The sequence below is a fragment of the Pseudochaenichthys georgianus genome, chromosome 8 (genome assembly GCF_902827115.2).
Source record: "Pseudochaenichthys georgianus chromosome 8, fPseGeo1.2, whole genome shotgun sequence".
Lineage (NCBI taxonomy): Eukaryota > Metazoa > Chordata > Actinopteri > Perciformes > Channichthyidae > Pseudochaenichthys > Pseudochaenichthys georgianus.
This window is the reverse complement of record NC_047510.2, coordinates 18,303,746-18,326,983: the sequence shown is the minus strand read 5'-3', so window position 1 is coordinate 18,326,983 and position 23,238 is coordinate 18,303,746. Positions and strand designations below refer to the sequence as shown.

General features: G+C 39.0%; 3 protein-coding genes across 3 annotated transcripts; all 3 read left to right on the top strand.

The window, feature by feature from the left end:
- The first annotated feature begins 870 nt into the window (after positions 1-870).
- On the top strand, positions 871-10,155 carry grna (granulin a). The gene is made up of 14 exons (XM_034088977.1): positions 871-924; positions 1,375-1,515; positions 2,643-2,780; positions 2,873-3,001; positions 3,713-3,794; positions 4,391-4,494; positions 4,678-4,828; positions 5,098-5,217; positions 5,772-5,860; positions 5,941-6,174; positions 7,036-7,383; positions 7,964-8,200; positions 8,709-8,966; positions 9,533-10,155. The coding sequence occupies exons 2-14, from the start codon at positions 1,375-1,377 to the stop codon at positions 9,674-9,676; spliced, it is 2,175 nt and encodes a 724-aa protein (XP_033944868.1). The 5' UTR covers positions 871-924; the 3' UTR covers positions 9,677-10,155.
- Positions 10,156-10,802: 647 nt separating this feature from the next.
- On the top strand, positions 10,803-16,961 carry rundc1 (RUN domain containing 1). Its single transcript, XM_034089940.2, has 5 exons — positions 10,803-11,363; positions 12,588-12,746; positions 13,367-13,565; positions 13,705-13,797; positions 14,162-16,961. The coding sequence occupies exons 1-5, from the start codon at positions 10,977-10,979 to the stop codon at positions 15,022-15,024; spliced, it is 1,701 nt and encodes a 566-aa protein (XP_033945831.1). The 5' UTR covers positions 10,803-10,976; the 3' UTR covers positions 15,025-16,961.
- A 469-nt stretch (positions 16,962-17,430) lies between these two features.
- On the top strand, positions 17,431-20,849 carry rpl27 (ribosomal protein L27). Its single transcript, XM_034089954.1, has 5 exons — positions 17,431-17,485; positions 18,024-18,106; positions 18,873-19,042; positions 19,913-20,023; positions 20,764-20,849. Exons 2-5 carry the CDS (start codon positions 18,026-18,028, stop codon positions 20,810-20,812), a joined length of 411 nt encoding a protein of 136 aa, XP_033945845.1. The 5' UTR covers positions 17,431-17,485; positions 18,024-18,025; the 3' UTR covers positions 20,813-20,849.
- Positions 20,850-23,238: the final 2,389 nt, after the last annotated feature.

The following is a 23,238-nucleotide window of genomic DNA, read 5'->3' as shown; positions in this document are numbered from 1 at the left end:
TGTTTGTTGAGGTTTGATTATGACTGATTTTAGAAAGTAACGAAGTAACGCGTGTCGGGGCAATGTTAGTAACTGTAGTGTGATTACTGGATTATAAAAGTAGCGCGTTACACTACTCCGTTACCGACAAAGTAATATTATTACAGTAACGCGTTATAAAGTAACGCGTTACACCCAACTCTGGTTGTACAGTGTGTAGGTGTGTGTGTTGTACAGTGTGTAGGTGTGTGTTGTACAGTGCGCAGATGCCGCGGACAGACGGGTCTCAGTTAGTTTGGTGTCCTTACTTTTAAGTAATTTCAATTCCCCATTTCAGCGACCAGAGAGAGGTATATCCAGATATATCCAGTCTCTGATTGTGTTACGTTATTATGAGAGTGCTCTCATACTTTAAATTGTATATACATATATTTGTGTGTGTGTGTCCGCATCTGTAGCCTGTTATTGTCTGATTATACCGCACTCTCAATTAATTCAAAGTAAATATGTGGGGGGGAACAATGTTCAGCTGATCTAACAGAGATTATAAAATATGACAAAACAGCTGATGCAGCTGTTGCCACGTAATAATGAACGGACGTTGCTTTAATATGACCGCTCAGAGGAGAGGAGTTCTCATTTCTTTAAACGTCTGCTGCTTCCCCTCCTCTCTCCTCGGTCCTCCGCTCGCATCTCCTGTGGGCGGGACTAAGTCTCGAGGAGGGGAATCGAAGAGGGGAAATTTAAGAATTGAGAAGCCTCTTCTCTCTCTCTCTCTCTCTCTCTCTCTCTCTCTCTCTCTCTCTCTCTCTCTCTCTCTCTCTCTCTCTCTCTCTCTCTCTCTCTCTTGGGAGTGTAAAAGACGAAACACCATTGCATTTGTGTTATTAGGTCGCGAGGACTCTTGTAAAACACCTGACCTCTCACCACAGACAGTCAGACAAGGTAAGAGCAAAACAGACTTCCCCTTTTAGCGACTGTCATGATACATGTGAGTAAATTGTAAACCTATGACAACGATTCACACACAGCACTAAAGGCTACTCAAAGTTTTAGATTGTTTTGGTTGCAAATTATCATTTCAAAATAATGACTGGACTAAACACTTTCAGTAAGTAAATGAAGACAGAGCTAACTCTCAGATTAAATTGCATTGTTTTCGATGTTTTACTTACTTTAAATGTTTGCAAAGACAATACGTTTTGACAGGCAGCCAAGTTAAGGACTGCAGATGGAAATGAACTACAAAAAAAGTGAATATGTTTATCTATGCGTTTTTGTATTTGCCTACCAGCAGCTTTGGCAGAAGTGAAAGTAAACATGTTATTTCTGGATGGGGAGGGAGATTTCAAATGCACATACTTGACTTTCCTGTTTGCCTGTCCCTTTGTGCAGATGCAGAGCTGGGGTGTGATCTGCTGCGCTCTGCTGGCTCTGGTTGGTGCTGAGGAGTGTCCAGATGGAGCCAGATGTAAAGACGGTCAAACCTGCTGCAACGACCCGGTCAACGGCTATGAATGCTGCCCGTTTGATCAGGTAGACGTGGTTGAACTACCTTCATGTTCTCTTCATAAATTAACCTCATCATTCAAAAAATCTAAACAAAATGAATCTACCTGTAACTGACTTGCTTTTGTAGTAATCCTACTGCTGAGTTAAGGTTTTAGGTGGCCATTTAACAACCTCATTATCCCCTAAATACCTTCAAAGTTACAACATAAACACTTAATAAGTAGGTATATTGTGCACCTGTCTGACCCGACACTTTCCTGATTCTTACACTAAGATATTCAGAAGAAAATACGCATAATAATGATATATTGTGAACATAATACATCATTTTGCATACATTTAATTTAATTAAAATGTTAATAGTTTTCCAAACAGTGTTTGGATGCACAATATGTTTTTGTGAAAATAGACCTGCAGGTGTGCATTATAAAGTTTAAGTGTGTTGTGTGTTTTGTAAAATAGTAATATCATAGTGGAGAAATATATTGTTAAATAAAGTTATTGACGCATTTTTTTAACCATAGCTTGATCATTTAAACAAGGGATTAATAAAGCACATCCAAACCTATAACAATACACAGCAATTAGTTGTTCATTATATTTTGTATTTTCTATGCCTCGGAATGGTAATGTATTAGCAGGATATTTAAATACCCATGTATAGTCATAATTATACATACTGTAAGCACATTACTTGAGTATAGGTGTCCTTATTTACCCCCACTACATTTTTTAAAACAGGCTTTGAAATAAATAGCTTACATGTGCAGTTAAGAGAAAATAATACCAAAAAGAGCATGAAGGATTTGCACCCTGTCAAGCTAAAACTTTAAACCCATTTGAATCAGCTAAAGTTATTGCTCCCTGTTGTAAGGCTGCACAATTGACTTAACAAGATAACCCTCTGTAAAGATAAAGTACTTCAGCTGAATGTATGGCCCTTTGTCCCACACATAGTTAATTAGAATATTTTATAACCATAGTCTAGTACTCTTAAGTAGGAATAATGAAAGCTACAGTGGTACTATTCATTCTAAGTGTCGTGTTACCGCTTTATGGGCCAGATAAAAGCTCATCCCTCATTTAGCTTACGTGATAGCAGTTCTAATACTTTGGTAGTCAAAATGTATCTACTACTACTGTCCTCGTAGGCTGAGTGCTGTGCGGACCACATGCATTGCTGTCCTTCGGGGACTCTCTGTCATGCGGAAACGTTCAGCTGTTTGAACACTACTGGCTCCATCCCCTGGGTGGAAAGAGCTTCTGCTGATCAGCCCGGAAGCTCCAAAGTAAGAATCACATATATGTGGCTTTATGATGAAATACTGTGTGACAGTTTTACATAAAGGTGAGTGCCCTCTTTCCTTCCCTGTCCCTGCAGTCCTTCAGGATGATCAAGGCGTTCATGGGGGAGGAGGAAGACAACATCTGTCCTGATCAGTCTCGATGCCCACCTGAATTTTCCTGCCAGAGGGCTCTGACCAGGTTTGGCTGCTGTCCCCTAGCTCAGGTAATCTATCCTAGTCCAACAGCTGAATCTGCCCCATGATTTGGACCCGCTCCAACTGTTAATGAGTTATTCCTTGTCCCTTGGCTACAGCCCTTGACCTAGTTCATGAAATCTTGGCCAGTAATTTTTTCAAAATTCTGTTGACAAAATAATCAACCTTTTAAAACCTACATCAAACCTTTGATATTATATTACAATATTATAATGTTTGTAGTTATTTGTAGTTTTATTTCACAAGAAATGCTAACAGGTCATTTAGGTCACAAAGTAGTGAATACAAAAATAAAACCCAGTAAAAGAAGAACAGGACAATTAAGAACAAAACTATGATGTCCATCGAGTTCAGTGATAAAGAACTCGTACGGTAATATTTTTTTAATTAATATGTAATGTAAACTGTGTTTTTCATAATCTTAGTTACTTCCCTTTTACCAAGAGGAACTTACAAAACTTGTACACTAAAGATAACAGGAAGTTCTGATCAGGCAGCAGTTTCCTCCGATATATTGTTAGGTTTCACTCGATCGCAGTAAAGCAACAGTGTGCAATGCAGTGCAGAGAACAGTGAATGCACTTTGAGATGTCGAACTACTTCACCTATTCGCAGTATTATAATTAAGATACTGTATTATACTTGTTCTACATTTAAAAAAACGTGAGTATTTATGAATGATAGATATGTATTAAGTGAATAATGTTGTGATTTAACAGGGAGTCCCCTGCTCTGATGGGAAACACTGCTGTCCTGAGGGCCACCAGTGCAGCGCTGACTGTCGTTCCTGCATCAAGAAAGGTCATTACAGTCAATTCTCTTCCGCATCATATTATTAGACAGTCTGAATGTCAAAAATTACACCTGTCCTTGACCTATACTTTTAACTTAGTTGCTATCACTAGTTGAGATTATTGAAAACAGCAAAATACCTTACCATAGTTATATGGACCCCCACAAGTGCATTTAACAAATAATTGATTGGATATGACAAAAGGTCTTACTGTTAAACAAGGTAAACAAAAATACTTTTTTTTGTAGCCAAAGAAGAACGATAAAAAATCAGTGCTCAGCCACAGTCGTTACCGTTTAAGACTGCAAACTAAGTCTAGAGTCTTGGTAGTTATGGACTCGTGAACTTAAGGCTCTTTTAAATCATGGCCAACAACTTTTCTGGGTCTGCCTTTTATGAAATTACATTTAGAATTATTTTTCACATGTTGCACCTGTTTTATCTCTCATTTTCAATGTATGTCTTGTGTAAATTATTTCAAAATGTAAATTTGAATTGGCTTGTGCTTTAAAGATCCTGTACAAATAAACATTCCATAATCTTATAAGGGGTTTACTTTGAAATAAACTGAATATTTGTAAATGTTCCCATTATTTTGTTGCAGAGGTACTGACTACAGTGTTGTGCAGTGACGTGTCAGAGTGTCCAGATGAAACCACCTGCTGTCTAATGACAGATGGAACGTATGGGTGCTGCCCAATGCCAACGGTACAAACCAGTACAAACCAACTGAACTTTTCATCATAATCATGCAGAGGGGGACAGCTTTGAAATGCTTATGTTACTCTATAATATAATGGAGATAATGGATTTGAATGTCAGGTAATCATGACTTTATTATGTCTTATCATGTGTGGTTTTAAGGTGACACTTCATTTTTTGTGTAATTAGGTGTGCTGCGACGATAAGATCCACTGCTGTCCTGAAGGGCACACATGTGATGTTGAGCAAGGCAAATGTATTTCCTCATCTACCAAAAAAGAGACGCCTATGTGGGCCAAACTCCCTGCCAGGATCAGAGCAGACTGGGAGAACCACAAAGGTCAGATTAGTTTTTTGTCTTGCTGTTAAACTTACTTCCTCATTCTGATAATTGTTTTAATGGTTGCACAATTGACCTAACAAGATTACACCCTGTAAAGATAAAGTACCAAAGCAGAATGTTTTGTCTCTTTGTCCCTCACATAGTTAAATGAAAGTATTTGATAACCTTAAGCTACAGTGGTACTATTCATGTCATTGGCGTGTTATCAGTAGTAGGTTTATGTGTTCATTCAGCTTCATTTGTGTGTATGTTTTCACTTTCAAAAGGTGAAGAAGTCACTGCAAAGACAGTTGTTAAAGGTGAATCAGAAGACCCTGAACTCACCACCGTATATACAGTTTCTCCTACAGAGACGGAAGTATCACCTGTCACTCAGACAGCTGCAGGTAAGATGTTTATAATGCATCAAAGTATGAATAACATGCAAAGAAAAACAATGAAGATACATATGATTAGAGCAGATGCATCGATTTTGATCCATCACAAAATGGTTTCTGGTAGTTAAAGTTAAGAATTGACCTTTCTTACAGCAGATGTTATGATTAAATACTATTATTATTGGCTACCTTCCCTTTAATGTAGGCGTTTCAGTGAGTCCCATGACTTGGCACTGATTCTTGTACCAGTTCCTCTTAAAACGGGACACATTTTTGCTGTGAGACGGTTTATCAAAACTGAAAGAAAGTACAGCACCATTCATCCTGCGTGTAGTATATTTCCCATTACTAATGACTGTTTTACATTGGTATGAGTTATCTATAATATGTTTGGATAAAGGTCACAACACAAATCCGTAAATATACAAATGTACCTTTTTTGGTGCAATATTGGGGTTACAAAAGTGGGCTGTAAAGATAGGGCACTATAATGTATGTTTGTCAAAATGTTCAATTATGCTGTATTTGTTCTCAGTTTAATGGCAGAATATTTTTTTCTTCAGGAAATTATGATTCCACATCGGCATGTCCGGATAACACCACCTGCTGTAAAAACAAGGAGGGCCAATGGTCTTCCTGTCCTCTACCAGAGGTACATTTTCTAAGTCCTAAGTTTAATGTAATAAGGCTATGACATGCATGAATGACTCTTCATCTTTCTGATCATGTCAGGCTGTTTGTTGTGAAGATTTCGCTCACTGCTGCCCTAAAGGTAAGACATGTAACCTGGCTGCTCAGACCTGTGACGACACATTCTCCAAACCCTGGTTCGAGAAGATACCCTCAATCCCCAGACAGGGGGCACAGGTGCAGGATGTTCCATGTGACAGCCTCAAGAGCTGTCCTGATGAGACCACCTGCTGCAAGACCAAAACAGGAGACTGGGCCTGCTGTCCTTTACCTAAAGTAAACACACAGAGCAACATGCACACACTGATGATTTTTAAGAAATCAACCCACCATCTGTATTAAGGACAGGCAGAAAATATGGCAGAATGTGCAAAGTGTTTTTTCACTTTCATGTTAAATAATACAATTTCGTAAGATTTTTAGTCAAAGAAAAGTTTCACACATTATTTTTGTTAAAGCAACAGTTCAACATTTTTCTCTGTAAATCTGACGCTACAACCAGCGGGCAGCTAATTACCAACCCATTTGAGTTTGCTCTCTATTGGACGTAGTAATTATGACGGGTGCAAAGGACAAAGTCTGATGATGTAGGATAAAGAGCAACAAGGTCCACCCAAGGAGCTTTTTGGGATGGATGGGTCACACAAACGCAGGACACTGCTGTGCTGTTCATGTTCTGTGTGAAACCAAAAGTCCATGTTGGCTTACCTCCATTAACATAACGTTTTAAATGTACGAGGGGAATAGGCTTTGTGACTTAAGTTATGTAATAAACATACTTATTTAACCCCAACTATGATATTTTTTCCTAAACCAAACAACGAAGTATTTATTTCGTTTTAATTATTTTCAATTGACCACAACCATCTTGCTGGGGCTCTGCTTTGGTCATATCAAACAATTTGTTAAGGTGTGAGGAGTGAGGACACATAGGTACGGAGTCGGACATTTAATTGGTATCCATATTCTCCCTCTATTCTCAGCAAAATAAACATATTTCTTAAATTATTAAACTACCACTCCAGGCTGGGGGTTTTTCACACTGATTTTATCTGCACTTGAACTTGTGTTTACTTCGACTTATGATTTTTTCCTCGTGTTAATTCCTATATTCAACAATGTCACCTTGTTAAAAAGGCGGTCTGTTGTGATGACCACGAGAACTGCTGCCCTGTTGACACCACCTGTAACCTGGTGAGTAAAACATGTGACGGCAGCTTGGGCTCGACGCCCATGAAGCAGAAGTTACCTGCGTTTGGAACAGAGGCACCAACTACAGTGGCCACTACGGCTACAACCGAAGGTGAGGCAACCGACACTGAGCAAACAACCGAGCCTGACGAAGAGGAAGTGACTACCGCACAGCTGGAGAAACATGACGAGGAAGAGGACATTATGTGTGACGCCCACACCAGCTGCCCTCGGTCCACCACATGCTGCTTCATGGACCAGTATCGAAAGTGGGGCTGCTGCCCGCTGAAAGAGGTGGGTACGGACCTCCAGTCACACCCAGCCTGACAACAACAAGGAATTGAACACCTTATAGCATAAACATACCATCATAAATCTGACTACTACTACTCATAACTATTTTCAATATTAACTATCATACTTTACTTTAGTCCTCCTCCTCCCCTCTGTTTAGCATTCATGGAGAAGGTATAAACATTTGAGTAAAACAAATGTTAACACATAACACCAATGCAGTTGTGAACAGATATAATGACAACATGATTGATAATCAGTGTGTGCAGTCAACAGCAGACATATTTGAAATGATTAGCTTTACTATATTTTCATACATTATCATGAGGGTCCAACAATGTGTGCCCACAAAATAAAAAATACCTTCATAAACATATCTTATCATCTCTGCAATGAGAGACGTAGTTTTAACAAGGGGGGTTACAGATGAAGGGTTACCTTGATTATGTTATTAATGAATTTAAATAGATTTTCAGTCCATGGCTGTAACCTACAATTTCTTATTTTGTTTAAAGATTGCAAATACATTCAGAACAGAATGGTTACGTGAAAGTAGCACCACTCTCATTTCTCCCAACAGGCTGTGTGCTGCTCTGATGGGAACCACTGCTGTCCTGAAAACTACAAGTGTAACGAGGGCAGGACCACATGCTTCAAAGGGGAAGTGGAGATCCCCTGGTACACCAAGCTTCCTGCCACCACCAGCATCGAGGCACATCCCAGCTCTGTGGAGTGCGAGGGGCAGGCTCAGTGTCCTGAACGCACCACCTGCTGCCGACTGCAGACGGGCGAGTGGGGCTGCTGCCCGCTACAAAATGTGAGCGCTGGGTGTGGAGATAACTGTATAAGAGACACTAATCAAATAACCTTTATTTGCATGACATATCAGAACACCTATATTGCCGAAAGCAGTAGAGAAAAGTAACATTGACGAATGATTAGCAGCAGCGTAATATTCATTCATCAAGTCAAATGTAGTCATTTGACAACAATAAAGAATATGGACAGCTGTATAATATCTTGAGGGGTAATAACTCAGACACATTTAACACATATCTTGTTTCTCTAAGTATATGTTAACAGTACATCTATTTTGCAGCCAACTCGGCACATTTATTTTCTCCTCACATATGGCAGTATTTGAGGATCGGGAAAATGGATAAACATACATACATATCCTACATACCTCTTCCCATTAGGTCTCAACCCCTCTTTTATGAGAAAGGGAATACAACCTGGCCTACCAGTGCATTATCTTTGTCAGGGTTTGCTTATGTAAAGCAGTGCAAGTGACTTTCTTCAACCGTGTGCATATGTGTCCGCAGGCTGTGTGCTGCACAGATAAGGAGCACTGCTGCCCACAGGATTACACCTGCAACATTGGCTCTAACTCCTGTCAGAAGCTTATCATGCTGCAGCTGGAGACCGTCCCTCTAACACCGGTGCATTTGCTCGAGCATCAACCCCTGCTCCTTCCCTCTAACAAAAGAGACGTCAAGTGTGATGAAACTACCAGCTGTCCAGACAGAGAGACCTGCTGCAAGACATCTCCAACTGAATGGGGCTGCTGTCCATCTCCTAATGTATGATACACTGTCATAACTTTGTATTGATCACATTTTTTTTTTTACTTGAACTGAAGAGATGTAGAAATACAATGAGCAATATTATTACATATAAGTAACAAACAAAACACTATGTGTAAGGACTGGTCAGTAAAGTGTGACAATAATCTCACTGAAACAAAAAATGCAGACATGTGAATTCACTCTTAGTAGCTATAACAATAATATCAATGTCTAGATACACATGTAGACCTATATTTATAACTTCAGCAATATTTGCTTTCTTGCAGAGAGTTAGATGAGAAGCCTGACAACACTCTCATGCTCACAAATATTAAATAGTAATAGGCTTGATGTATAACATCATCGATTGCAATTGATGGCATTAGCCAACACTATGAAGTCAAAATTAGCCCCAGCTACAACATTAAAATGCTATGTATTCAAAGAAAATAGTACAATTTTAATGAGAGCTTGTACATCTGTGCTTTTTCTTAAGTCGTTCTCAAGAAGCTGTTATTTGCTTGTAATAGAGTATGTTTTTACTTAACAGTGTTACCTTCCTCCCTCTGTCCTCTTCACAGGCGGTGTGCTGCAGCGACATGAGGCACTGCTGTCCCCAGGGCTACACCTGCACTGACATTGGAGACTGCTTCCAGAATGCCAGGGCCCACTGGCAGTACTGGAACGTGTTCCTCGCCAACAAAAAGAGAGCTCTTATTGTGTGAAAAAAATCCTTCCTGCACTGTCATTTGTTTCTGCCTGCAATTCGCTTATGGGAAATAATGTAAAGGGATTGTATGATAATTGTTTTGTTCTGAGAGGAAAGTAGTTATAGGGTGAAGGTGACACATTGAAATTGAATTGCACTTGAGGCTGCAACAACTACTACATGCAAGAAGATCAGGCCATTGGCATCTTAATAACTCATTTAAAGGTCAAATGGATCCTTGTTAATCCAAGCTGCTTGAAACTCTACTTTGTCCATTAAAACACACTGTTTCTGTATGTTATGCTTCAGCTGCCTCTCAACTTCTTTTATCAGTAATCAGCCAAAATTCTGGGTATAATTTGACATAATTGTATGATAATAATGTGATTCCACCGAAATATATAAATTAATCTGATGCATTGCTGTTATCTGGTCAGTACTTTATAGAGATATTTGTGGCATAATCTGTAATAAAATATTATCTTCAAGAGTTTACATTTTGTTGATCTTTCTTTCAAAAAATTAAGAAGTTACATGCACTGTTCTGCTCGATGTGCATACAACTAATAAACAACATGTTATGTTACAACAATAAAAAGGAATCAAACCATTCCTGTGTGTGAAATATATGTTTATATCAAAGGAAACAGGGTGAGGAAAAGAAGAAGACAAATAATTAAACAACAGTTTTTTTATTATCCAGCTATCTGTGATTGTGGGTTTATTATTTGGGATTATGAGCAGTGTAAAACCATGTAGGCTCTGATTAAACATGTTTTGAATTTATAGCAATTAAATATAGACTATAAAAGAAATATCCATACCACACAAACTTTGTTGATAATCAAAGGGAAAATGCAACTGTTACAACAAGTGTTGAGGTGAAAACATGAAAAGTACTATTTGAATAGAAAATGTGATGACAAATTAAATAAGAACGCGTCGGGACATTATAAAATTGCCATCCAATATGAATTTTGTAATTGTGCTATCGCTACATAATTAAGTTGAGGATATAAGTAAGTAAGTACGTTTTAAATTAGAGTTTGATGACTTTTAATTTAAGTAGCATGAATGCTTTTATTGTGAAGCCAAAATGCGTGACTTCCGGTTTTCCTAGTTATTTGACGCAGCGCTGGTTTGACGTATCTCCGTTTTGACGTATGAATCATCCTTCCCAAGATGGCGATACACCTGTTTCTCCTGTGGTGATCCTTGTTGTTGTCTGCGCAACGTAAGAAAACAAAGCATCGGGAACAGACTGTTACAAAACTAAAGACGCTGACAAACAACTGTATTGAAGTCCTTTAGCTAACATGTCGACAGAGGAGCTGTCAGCCTCGGACAGTGAGGCTGTGTTAGCCGGAGCAGGGGAGCGCTGGGCACCGGTCGGAGCGGTGGCCAGCCCGGAGGATGAGAGGTGGAGCGCTGGGCAGCCGAAGCACAGAGGCTCGTCCACGGCCACTGAGGGAGAAATGGCCGGTAGGCTGGAGAAGCTGGAAGGGGAGCAGGACTTGCTGAACTCCTCTCTCCTCGCCCTCACCTCACACTTTGCCCAGGTTCAGTTCCGATTGAAGCAGATCGTTCACGCCCAGAGCGACGAGAAGGAGAAGATGCTGGTGGAGCTGGAGGAGTTCGCCTTCAGGGGCTGTCCTCATGTGGTGGGCTGCAGGGGGCCGGATGCCCAGCAGCTGGAGAACTCGGTGAGTTAATGCTCATGACTTGATACCACACAACATAATATAAACACTGTGGTGATGATACACATTCGTTATAAACACTCTTGAATGCATGCCAGAAAAGGACGTGTCAGAAACATGTATGTCAAATAAAATAATATATTAGAACCATCATGCTACAGGTGTCTGAGTCTCTGACAAGAACTGGAATAGTTCAAATAATCCATGTGTTAACTGTGAAACAATAGTTACAACTATTGTATAACAAAAACAGCTAATTGATGAGTTGCTGTGTTTTTTTAGGCTAAGTGCATAATTGTCCCTCCGTCCAGCCTCTTTCCTGTGAGAATGTAGTGCTTTTCTTTGTCTTATGTTACATTTTGTGCATTTGATATGGTCAAAGACTGTGAGGTAGACAAAACATCCAGTTTGCAAATGCCCAGGTAGGCTATATGTATATTCAGGCAAATGCCCAGTGAGTCTGTGGTGTTAAACCTGGTCTCATTAAATATAGTGATTCACCTCAGTGGTTGTGAGGTTTGTGAGTAAAACTGATTAAAGTGGGCTTGTTGCGTCACAATAGAGGCCGCTGCTCCCACCTCTGCTGTGTTCCCATTGATGCCTTATCTCGGGTGGAAAATGTCGCTTTTGTGTTGACTCAGGCGAAATGAAAATGCCTCAAGCAGATCACTATCTGATTAATAAAGGCTCCTGTTTACATAGCCATCTTAATAGAAACTGATTTTCGCCTGCCATTGTGTACTACTCCATGCCTCTTTACACTCACTCTCAACTGAAGTAACGTCTCAGTTAACAATGGTTTGAAATTATTTTCCATCACAATCCACACCCTAAAGGTCTTTTTATTTAATTTCTCCCCTATTGCTTACTTTACCTGCAGGGGGATCTGGTGAGTATAACACCTGATGTCTCTGTGAGAGTTTGTTTTGTGTAAATGTTGTGACGCAAGAACTGAAAGTCTCAGCTGTGTATATATTAAACTGCTAATAATAATAGAATGTATATTTAAGGCACCTTTAATACAAGAATGGAGCATAAAGAGCTTTAGAATAAGGAGAAAATACACACAAAAGGAACATAAACAGCTTTAACTTTCTCAAAATATTGATTTTGTTATCAGTAGTAGAAATCCTACATTGGTCCAGATCTAGTACATTATGTTACAGTGGTCACTCTCCTCTCTTTGTGTGTACAAATCAAGATCATTGTGTATGTTTCACCTGTCAGAATGAGAGGGAGAAGAGGGAGCGCCTGGAGGCTCAGAGGGAAAAACAGAAGGATCTCATTTTCCAACTGAAGACCCAGCTAGATGATCTGGAGCGCTTTGCCTATCAGGAGGGCAGCTACGACTCGCTGCCGCAGTCCGTCGTCATGGAGAGACAGAAGGTGGGATTGTGAAAATGTACCAATGCTAAATTCAACGCTAAAACTGGGTTCATCCTATCACATGTTGAGGTGTCATAACAGCTGGAAGTTGTCTAACCTTTAATCCTCATACTTAAAATGATACTTAATACAACATAACAAATGAGAAGCCTAAAAGATATAATCTACCATCTAAATGATCACACATAATGACATGGTGTCTACCTGTTTTAGATCAGGTTTAAAATGCTTCAGGGTTTTGTATTTTTTCTTACATATTATATTTGACAAGCTTGTCCAAATACATTCGGGCCATTCAAAACCTGCTTTCAGATTAACTTTCCGACATGCTGATTGTCAGCTGGTTTGATATTTAACATGTTCAACATCAGAGTTGACATTGTTAGCATGTTAACGTTTGATAATTGGCACCAGGTACAAAGTAGCCTACACTACAGCTTAGGCTAATGAGAACAATGGTAGTTTTTCTAGCGTTGTCTTTTAAACAAGTTTATTACTTTAACCTGAGAGTGATGAAAAGTCCGCAATTCAACTTCTGGAGACAAAACAACACACTATAAATCTACCACTTTAAGCTTGGGTAATACCCGACAATAAATTCACTTAATCTGTCTTTTCAGGTCATCATTGACGAGTTGATCAAAAAGCTGGATGTGAACCTGAACGAGGACATCGGGAACTTGTCGCCTGAGGAGCTGAGACAGAAAGTGGACTCGGCCATCGCTCAGATAGTGAACCCAGCCAGGGTCAAAGAGCAGCTGGTGGATCAGCTCAAAACCCAGATCAGAGACCTGGAGATGTTCATCAACTTCATCCAGGGTACGCAGTCTCATACGCAGTACAAACTGTCATTCAAGTGGAAAATGGTTTCTTTTTTCATTGCATGGCCTGCTCATTTGTCTTCATGTCTTACTTTTTCTTATTATTGGTTTAATGACCTTGCTTTTCCTTCCAAAAGACGAGGTGGGGAACCCTCTGTTACCAGATGGTGCACACAGCCAGCAGCCACGAGCAGCAGGCACCAACAACAAAACTCCAGGAATGAAGAGAGGTTAGTCAGTTCATATCGAAGTCTAACGGCAGGTGCCTTTAATGATTGTAGTAACAAAACGAGTAGCAGACTGATATGTGAGTACTCGCATCAAAACATACTTGAAGAACTGAATTTAAAAGTAATTATTATGCAAAATGCCCATCACTAAATAACATATGTGTTATAAATCAATTATAAATATGAATGCTTTATTGTGTTCATCATATTAATGTTGCAGAAAATATGGTGCCAATTGTAGCCATATTGTAAATCATAGCTTTATTATACACTGCTGTGTGTCTTAACCTAGAATAATACATATTTATAGTTATATTTTGTATTATCAATCTGTATCTCTAACATTTCGCCCCCCCCCCTGCAGTGGACCCAGAGCAGGCCCAGAAGATGCGAGAGACCGGCCTGCAGCTGATCCAGAAGGCCCTCGCCGTTCTGCAGATCTTCGCTGCGAGCCAGTTTGGCTGCGCACCCGGCCACGTCCCTCAGAACATTTGGCCTCAGGAGGCGGCGCAGCAGGACTACGGGCCCCTGCTGCAGCGTCTGGAGACAGCTGTGGACAAGGTGCGGGTGCTGGGCTCCTGCAGACAGCCCTCAATAGAACATGTTGTTAACTACACCAGCAACTCGGCGCTGGGACCCCGAGACGAGCTGACGTCGTCGGTGAGGAAGGAGCTGGCGTTCGCTCTGAAAGACTTGTTGGCTCACGGCCTCTTCTCCCCCTCCCAGACAATGAGCCTGGTGCTGGCTCCCATCTCCTGCCTGCTGCCTTACTCTACAGCGACACAGAACATGCACCCATGGGAGCTCTTTGTTAAATACTACCACTCCAAAAATGGGAAGGCCTTTGTGGAGACGCCGGCCCGCCAGCTTTCACAATCCTTCAGCCTGCCTGTAGGGGGCGGCCCGGTGACCGTCACCCCTAAACAATCTCTGCTGTGGGCCGTGCACACTGTGCTGAAGGAGCACGGGCGCTACAAACGGGGCCCAGACACAGAGTTCAAAGCGCTGGTGTGCATGGCTCTGAACGAGCAGCGCCTGGTGTCGTGGCTCAACCTGCTGTGCAAGTCTGGCACTCTGATACACCCGCACTACCAGGCCTGGAGCTACATGGCCCAGACTGGCTTCGAAGGCGCCCTGCGCATCCTGGGCCGCATCAGCCACCTCAAATTCAACCTCCCAGTGGACCTGGCTGTGCGGCAGCTGAAGAATATTAAGGATGCTTTCTGAGTAGGAAAGGCATCCGTAAATAGTAGTCTGAGATATCAAGTATTTTATCAACCAAACTACACTTCTCTTACTTCAGTACCAAAAGCATTTAACCTATTTAAAGGTTAGTTAAGAAGTTCCCCATCTTAAATAAAGTGCAAGTGTGTGGTGTCTGTACATGCATGGATGACTCTGTTGTGTGAGCTTCAGCCAAACATAATCAGTATTTCCCACCATGTTAAAGATGCCAACATGTCATGATGGCAAAGCTACTTGTACTGTAAACATGCCTTAGAACGGAGATTGAGATTTCCTCGTGTGTAGAGAAAAGCCTTCCTGACCTTTGCGACCTGTGCTCATCTTACTGTCATCATTCCCCTGTGTGTACATGATACTGTCCTCACTTATGCAGCAACTACAGAGGTTGGATATATACATACATGCATGCATACGTACGTACATATACACGTATATAAATGAATCAATACTTTAATGTGTAAGGATGAAGAAAATGATTGAGCAAAAACTCGATACTGTGGCTTCTACACAGTAACATGAGATTGTTAGGTGTAAAGTGGTCCTTGTGTTCAAAGTGAACTTAACTCAACTTTATCGATATAGAAGCTTTCTAACAAATAGCCAATAGTGCTTCAAAGAGCAAGATTATATCAACAGACAAAAACAATCAATAGATACTTTTTTTAAAGAACATGAAAACAAAATGCCAAAGTCAACACCAGGAAATATTTAAAGAATTTATTCATTCTTAAAAATAAGGTTATTAAAATATTTCAAATTCCAGTACATTTTTATTGCACACATTCGTAACATTTTAAAGAAAAGCATTGGACAACGTTAGTAATCTGTGGCTAACATAACAAGAAAAAACATCTGATCCAAGGAGGAGAAAGGTAATTTAAGGCTCCATAAACAAGTGACTTTATAAAGTAAAGCATAAGTAAATGAAAAGTACAGTGACTTCTGTGAGGGCATTTATTATTTTGTTGGTAAATCATGTGTAGCAGATGGTTGATCCTAAAGCACTCAGGTCAACTCAAATGAAAAAGATATCTCCATGGAACTTGAAGTTAATGTGTTGTGTAACATTGTCAAGGAACATGCAGCTATCAATGACTACATTTTAAACCTCTGAAGCTGTTGTCACTTATTGCACTTGTGTTGCAGGTGAGTTAGACCCTGTATGAACTGCTGCTTTTCTCTTATTCCAGGTGTAGATATATTTTAAATTGAATGACAGTGATATTGTATGATAAGAAGGATGCAATGGCTTATGTCCCCAACATAACACAATTGAAGGAAAGTAATTAGTTTGTCTTGTTTCCTATTTTGCAGATAAATGTATTTTTTCTTCCTGAGACAGCTGAGTTGCACAAATCATATCCTTAAATACTGAATGTACAAACCATAGATGCTACTAAACTGACGTTTAGTTACATTTGTGTGTATTTTGCCCTGCTGTGTATGGGATTGAAACGTAAGTGATCCTGGGCCAACATGTAAGTGTCAAACGTCTGAGTATGCGTCTTGATAAAATATAACTTTATTTGTTGTCTTTCCCAAGAAACAAACCTGTGCACTTTGTAACTTGAGTTCCCCTGAAGACACATTTTTAGAATTTATTTGATGTTACTTTGTCAATTTAATCTTTGTGTTCAGTTTGAGCTATGTGGAGTGAATGTAATGCTGTATTTATCTTTCTATTTTCCATATTTTTTGTTGTGTTTTGCTCAGGTGTTACATTGTGATTAATGTGAAGAGACATTTATTTATTGCATAGCATGTTTTAACACAGCTCTGAAGTAGACAACATATCAGATCATGTCGTACTAGACACATTGAATCATTTATTTGTTGTTTTTATTTAATCACGAAATATATAAGGATATATGAAAGGTGTTCATTTTGTTTGATTTATCATGTTTATATGCATACCTACCGCTGTAAACAAATTAAACTTAGTAAATGAAACATTGTGCTTCTTTTGAGTCTTTATCTTTCCAGTTTGATAGAAATTGAATAAAAAAGCATAGGTAGCGAAGTACGAAGGCCTTCGGGAATACTATTTATTTGTAAAACATAAAAATGATTTATTAAATAATTTAAGTAAATGACTAAAGTAAAAGTCATTTAAACACAAGAAAAGTACTTGAGTAAATGTACTAAGTGACATCCCACCATTGGTTTTAAAGCATTTAAAATATTGTATCCTTCCTCCTTGTATTTTAGATCTATAACAGTACACATATTTTACTGAATATTTTTTAAATATTTTAAACATTGTATGTATAAAATCCAAAAAAGAAAAATCAGCAATATAAGCAAGAGTCATGCATTTGCCTTTTAGAGAAATAAATAAAACAAAAATACTCCCGGAAGTGACGTATGTCGATCCAAACCGTCAAAGGTCACAAATTCCTTTTCCGCTTCCTTTCCTGTTAGCGGTGGCCGTAGAACAGCATCAGTGAGTGAAATTTCCCTTAAACAATCTACAGACATCGCTCAAATCTGGGCAATTTCATAGTTTTTATCGTACAACACTTAAGACTATAACTTCTCTAGCCAACATGAGTCTGTTATTTCGGTGTATTTTGTATGGACTAATGCAGAAAAATCTCTCTTTAGTGCAACACTTCGTCTCCGTAGCATCCATTTCAACATGCCAGTTTTTACCTGAGCAGCCTGTTCAAGGAGCACGTTGTTCTAATGATTAGACTGTGTAGTATATTGGGCTGTATCGACAAGATTTAAGCAGCGGTTATCGTACCACTGCCGTCTGTAAAAGTTCATGTTTTAAGTTTCTGGAATCACTGTTAATTGTTGTTAACCATGGCTAGATGCTAATGCTAACCTAGCCAGCTAATCAGGCAGCAACAGCGAGCCGGAAACTGGTAATCTCTCCAGCTTTAACATTTGAGTTGGCAATGTTTACACACGTTTTTCTTTGTTATTGAATACCTGCTGTGGTTCATGGGTTTGACAATGTATTCTTTTTGTGGTAGGAATGGGCAAGTTCATGAAGCCTGGGAAGGTGGTGATGGTCCTAGCTGGACGCTACGCCGGACGCAAAGCTGTCATCGTCAAGGTAAGACCTGGCTCTGCTGGATGGTGTCTGCAGCTTTTAAAGTGCAAAAACAGCTTTCTCTTAATGTTATGTACACGTTCAGCCCAGGCCTTTAGTAGTTCATCTCTGACCTGCTTCCTATGTCCATCTCCAATACTTTGAACCCCCTTTTCAGCTTGCTTTCTTTTGTGTATATAAAGGAACAATAGTCTTGTAACACATCCCGACTCATGACCTATTATTTTACTGTTAAAACGAGTTTTTGTTAATAATTGGGCTCTAAACCTTTCTTAAATGTTCTGTACATTGTAGTTGGATGTTTGTTTACACTGCAGCTTCTTATTTTTAGCTGTATGCACAGGCCACAACAAAGGTAATGCATTCATTGTATGTGCTAGGGCTGCACAATTTTAGGTGAAATCCTCCCAATGTTTTTTTGGCAATAGAAAACGTACAGGAGTGTTCACCAGAAGCTTAGTGCTTGTTGTCAGGAAAGACCATTATTTTCAAACTTAACTTATTTCTATACACGGTGTTTCTTTTTGCAACCAAATAACTAATTTTAAAGTTGTAGTTGACCAAAAGTGAGGCCTGTTTTTGTTTGATAAATGAACAAACTCTTAATGAGTTGTTGGTGGCTGGCTTTGCATGTAGGGACTTAATGTCACTGACTAGTAACAAGCAGTGTATCAGAGAACCCTCACATTTGAGTAACATGTTACTTCTATTTCTATTTTATATTCATTTTCTGTCTAACATCAGCCCCTTTTTTATACTGTCTCTGCAGAACATTGATGATGGCACAACAGACCGTCCTTACAGCCACGCTCTGGTCGCAGGCATCGACCGCTATCCCCGTAAGGTGACAACCACCATGGGCAAGAAGAAGATCGCCAAGAGGTCCAAGATCAAGGCCTTCGTCAAGGTGTTCAACTACAACCACCTCATGCCAACCAGGTAAGAGACTTTGCTTATTTTCTGTGATGGGATATTCTGTTGGATAACTTATTTACTTGCATGCATGTGCATAGATTAAGTGCTTATTCTCCAGTGTGGCAGTGTTGGTGATAATGCAAGATGTTCTACAGAATGAATTGATACACTTCAAAGCTTATTACAGCCATTACACCCTAGTAAAAGAATAGCAGTTGTGTAATATTGTTTTGTCCTTTGATAATTAAATCAAAGGTACTAACTAAAACTTCCACGCTTAATTTCATTTAACATAGCTTGCCTCTTTGATACTTTAGACCATAGCTTATAAAGTTCTGTTCTAGACGGACCTTAAGCTGTTGAACCATGATTACATTATCATTTAATGTTCTTCCTGTAGAAGTAAAAACACTTTCAGAAACTGAGTCACTGGTTTTGGTATGGCTCAGGGTCAGTTGAGCTGTATTATATTTGAAAGATCATATGTTGTGAAGGTTAGATTAAAAGCAAAACATGAACTTGAAGTCATTTGAATTGTGCTTGTGTAAATAAATACAATTTGGATACATGTCATTCAGCAGCAATCCTTTACATGGCTAAAGATATTTCAGAGCTCAATCTGATGTTAACAAAAGTTAGATGTGCCTAAATTCACACTATAGAAAGCTGCATAACGTTCATTTCTCTTTATTTACTAGATTTAAACTGAAAGGCTCATACAGATATGGGTCGGCTTAAGTCATTGCATGTGTTATCAATCTGAGCAGTGACGAAGTACCATATGTCACTGCTCGGTACCAACAAGCTTCACATTAATAAAGAAACTGCTCAATAAACAATCCTGGATAAGTGGAGGATCTGAAAAAACTAACGCTTGTTTTCCGTTTCCTTCAGATACTCCGTGGATATTCCTCTGGACAAAACTGTTGTTAACAAGGATGTCTTCAGGGACCCTGCTCTCAAGCGCAAAGCCAGACGGGAGGCCAAGGTCAAGTTTGAGGAGAGGTGAGTTTGCAAAATGCATCTATTCCACATGTTCAGTTGTGTCTGCAGTATACATTTGGTTTAGTTACAATTATCTCAGGGCTTGTCTAAGCAAACCTCTTTGAATATCAATCATCCCTTTTCTTGGACAATATAGTTTTTGGGTACATGGAACTAGATTTCTTTAAAATGTAATCTGTTAAAGGTGGGGTATGTAAATTATTTCAGAAACACTTTTTGTTATATTCCATGGAATGCTCTTAACAGCCTGATAGCAATGAATATATTCAATGCTTTTACAATAAATACATTAAAATGTTTTAATTTGTGGGCGCTGTAAAAAAGCACGACCAACCATTTTAGCTGGCCCGGCTAAAATAACTGGATGGCCTACCTGCCTGTCAGCCTTCCATCTGTGCACAAACTTATCTCATGCCCTCATTGATCATGTTTGTGTGTGTTGGGGGAGGGGCTCTGTACGGAAGTCTGGAGGAAGAGGCAGATTTTTTCCGGAGTAGTTTCAAATTATAGCGCTGTATTCTAGCTGGTTTCTCCAAAATTACATACCCCCACCTTTAAATATCAAAGATTTGTACATGGACATATTAGGAAATAATTCTGATTTTATATATATATATATATATAATAAAAAAACATGCTGTCAGTGATATGCCACACCTTATATCCTGTGGGGATAGAAATCCCATCACTCAAACAAACTCAAAGAAAATGTGCCAACGTGTTTCTGTTCTGTTTTTCAGGTACAAGACCGGCAAGAACAAGTGGTTCTTCCAGAAGCTCCGATTCTAACTTCTCTCGCTTTCACAAATAAATGTTTAAAAATTGATTTTGACTGTCTCTTTATTTCTGTAACATACATGTTGGAAGAAGTTTTTATTTTGTACTGCACTACATTAATTCAACATAAGTTTCTTTGTAGATTCATATTAATGCTAAATGGGTTGGAATAAATAATTGTATATTATTTAATATGCTACCATACATGGTATATGATTTGCACCAGCATGACCATCTTCATCATTAAAGGGATACATTCTTCAATGGCTATACCCAATAAGTCTACATGAGTACTTTAACTTTTTGAAGCTTACAGGTGTACTTTTCTTTTAGAAATAACTTGTTGGGGAATAATTTGCTTAGGTATTCAACCTTTGAAACAGTTAATCATTTTTTCCTTTCACTGTCTTTTTGCCCATGGCATCGGTCTACGGCTTTGGGTGTTGCTGGTATCTCTCCTAAGGGGGTGCAGCTTGGGTGCATTGTTGTCAGCTTTTGACCGAGCACAAGCTGACAGAGTTTATTGTTCAGGGACATCTAGGGTCCCTTTATCTGGAACGTAGGTTCCCTGGCGCACATTCTTTTCTATGGACGGCGGCTCTAGTTAGATTCAGGGTCCATATTTGTTTAGTTTGTCAATTTATTGAACATGTCAAACAAAACATACAATAATATATATTTTATTTATTTTTTCTCAAATAGTCTCATGTTCAACGGGGACAAGAAGAAGCTTACAAAATGTTTCTGGTCCTACCCTCTCTAGCATACATGTTCCTTATAAATAAAATATTGGGTCATCATCAGCGACATGTTTGTTTTTTACAAATCAATCAAAGAAATTACTTTTACAATTACAAAAAATAACAAATGGGATTTTACAGGTCCTGTCCATAACCATTAATGATTTGGCTCCTAAATAATATTAGTTTAGATGCACTGAAATATTGTACAAGTCTATCGGTACAGTTATTCCACAGACTAACACCTTTTGATGAGATGCAATGACGTTTGGCACGGGTGGTTTTTTTGAAAAATGCAGTTTCCTCAACATGTGCATGCTTTCTCTCCGTGTGAAAAGTCCCTGGATATTATGAGGTAATTGTTGATTTGCGGCTTTGAACATAATTTGAATAGTTTTATAGTCAACCAGGTCTTGTAGTTTTAGTGTTTTTAGTTTGATGAACAATTTATTTGTTGGTTCTCTGTAGGTAGTTTTATGTATAACTCGTATGGCTCTTTTTTGCAGGATGAAGATAGGATGTGTATTTGTTTTATGTGTTCCCCCAAACTTCCACACAATACATCATGTATGGAAGTATGAAGGAGCAGTACAGCATAAACAAAGAAGCTTGATTAATTAGGTATTTGGCTTTATTCAGAATTGCTATTGATTTGGATATTTTGGCTTTGATATAGCTTATATGTGGTTTCCAACTTAATTTATTGCCTATGATTACTCCAAGGAATTTTATTTCCGATACTCTTTCTAATTGGACGCCATTTATAGTGAGTTTCTTCTCTGTATTGGTCGATCGATTCCCAAATATGAGTTTGGTTTTGCTTGCGTTCAATGTTAATTTATTTTGGTCAAACCAGATCTTCATCCTGCTCAGTTCCTTCTCCATTGTGACCAATAGCTGTTCTAAATCGTCCCCACAGCAGAGTAGACTTGTGTCGTCTGCAAAAAGAATGGTTTTAATAATTTTTGATACTTCACATATATTGTTAATATACAGAATAAATAGTAATGGCCCCAAGACTGAGCCCTGAGGCACCCCACATGTAACCTGCAGTAGTTGTGATTTATGGCTTTGTAGTTCAACGTACTGTTCCCTGTTATGTAGGTAGCTGGATAGCCATGATAGTGCAACACCTCTAATGCCATATCTCTGTAGTTTTTTAATTAATAATTCATGGTCAACCGTGTCAAATGCTTTTTTAAGGTCCAGAAATATCCCTATTGCATATTCTTTCTTTTCTATTGCCTTAGTAATGTGTTCCATAAATTCTATAACTGCAAATGATGTGGTTCTGTTTGCTCTGAAACCATATTGTTGTTCATAGAGTATGATTCATGATTTTTTCCAGTATTATCATGGCATGTCTTGTGAATTCTCTGGCCGAAGCTCCAAATAAACCGTCAGTGTTTGCCATCAAAGTTCCAGCTCTCCTCGTGTCTCTCTGAGTCCTGTTTTCAATTGCTTCAGAAGTTTCCCTCACAATACTATGCACTGTAGTAAATAGGTAAAATGCTTGAATACTAGGCTACTACAGTGTCTAATTTCCCTCCGTGTAGGCCTACTGTAAACGGTTATTGTTTTTCACATAACTGCATTGATTTGCGATCGCTTGTTCAAATGAGTTGGAAGTTATTTAATAAAAACCGACATTTCATCAGGGAAAATGCTACATTTTCAATGAAGTATTTATGAATTACT

Coding starts and splice junctions, on each gene's coding strand:
- rpl27 (XM_034089954.1), top strand. CDS start 18,026: ATGGGCAAGTTCATGAAGCCTGGGAAGGTGGTGATGGTCCTAGCTGGA. Junction 18,107..18,872: donor GCAAAGCTGTCATCGTCAAG/GTAAGACCTGGC, acceptor CTGTCTCTGCAG/AACATTGATGATGGCACAAC. Junction 20,024..20,763: donor AAGGTCAAGTTTGAGGAGAG/GTGAGTTTGCAA, acceptor TCTGTTTTTCAG/GTACAAGACCGGCAAGAACA.
- grna (XM_034088977.1), top strand. CDS start 1,375: ATGCAGAGCTGGGGTGTGATCTGCTGCGCTCTGCTGGCTCTGGTTGGT. Junction 5,218..5,771: donor TGTCACTCAGACAGCTGCAG/GTAAGATGTTTA, acceptor TTTTTTCTTCAG/GAAATTATGATTCCACATCG. Junction 6,175..7,035: donor CCTGCTGTCCTTTACCTAAA/GTAAACACACAG, acceptor CTTGTTAAAAAG/GCGGTCTGTTGTGATGACCA.
- rundc1 (XM_034089940.2), top strand. CDS start 10,977: ATGTCGACAGAGGAGCTGTCAGCCTCGGACAGTGAGGCTGTGTTAGCC. Junction 11,364..12,587: donor CCCAGCAGCTGGAGAACTCG/GTGAGTTAATGC, acceptor TTCACCTGTCAG/AATGAGAGGGAGAAGAGGGA. Junction 13,798..14,161: donor AACTCCAGGAATGAAGAGAG/GTTAGTCAGTTC, acceptor CCCCCCCTGCAG/TGGACCCAGAGCAGGCCCAG.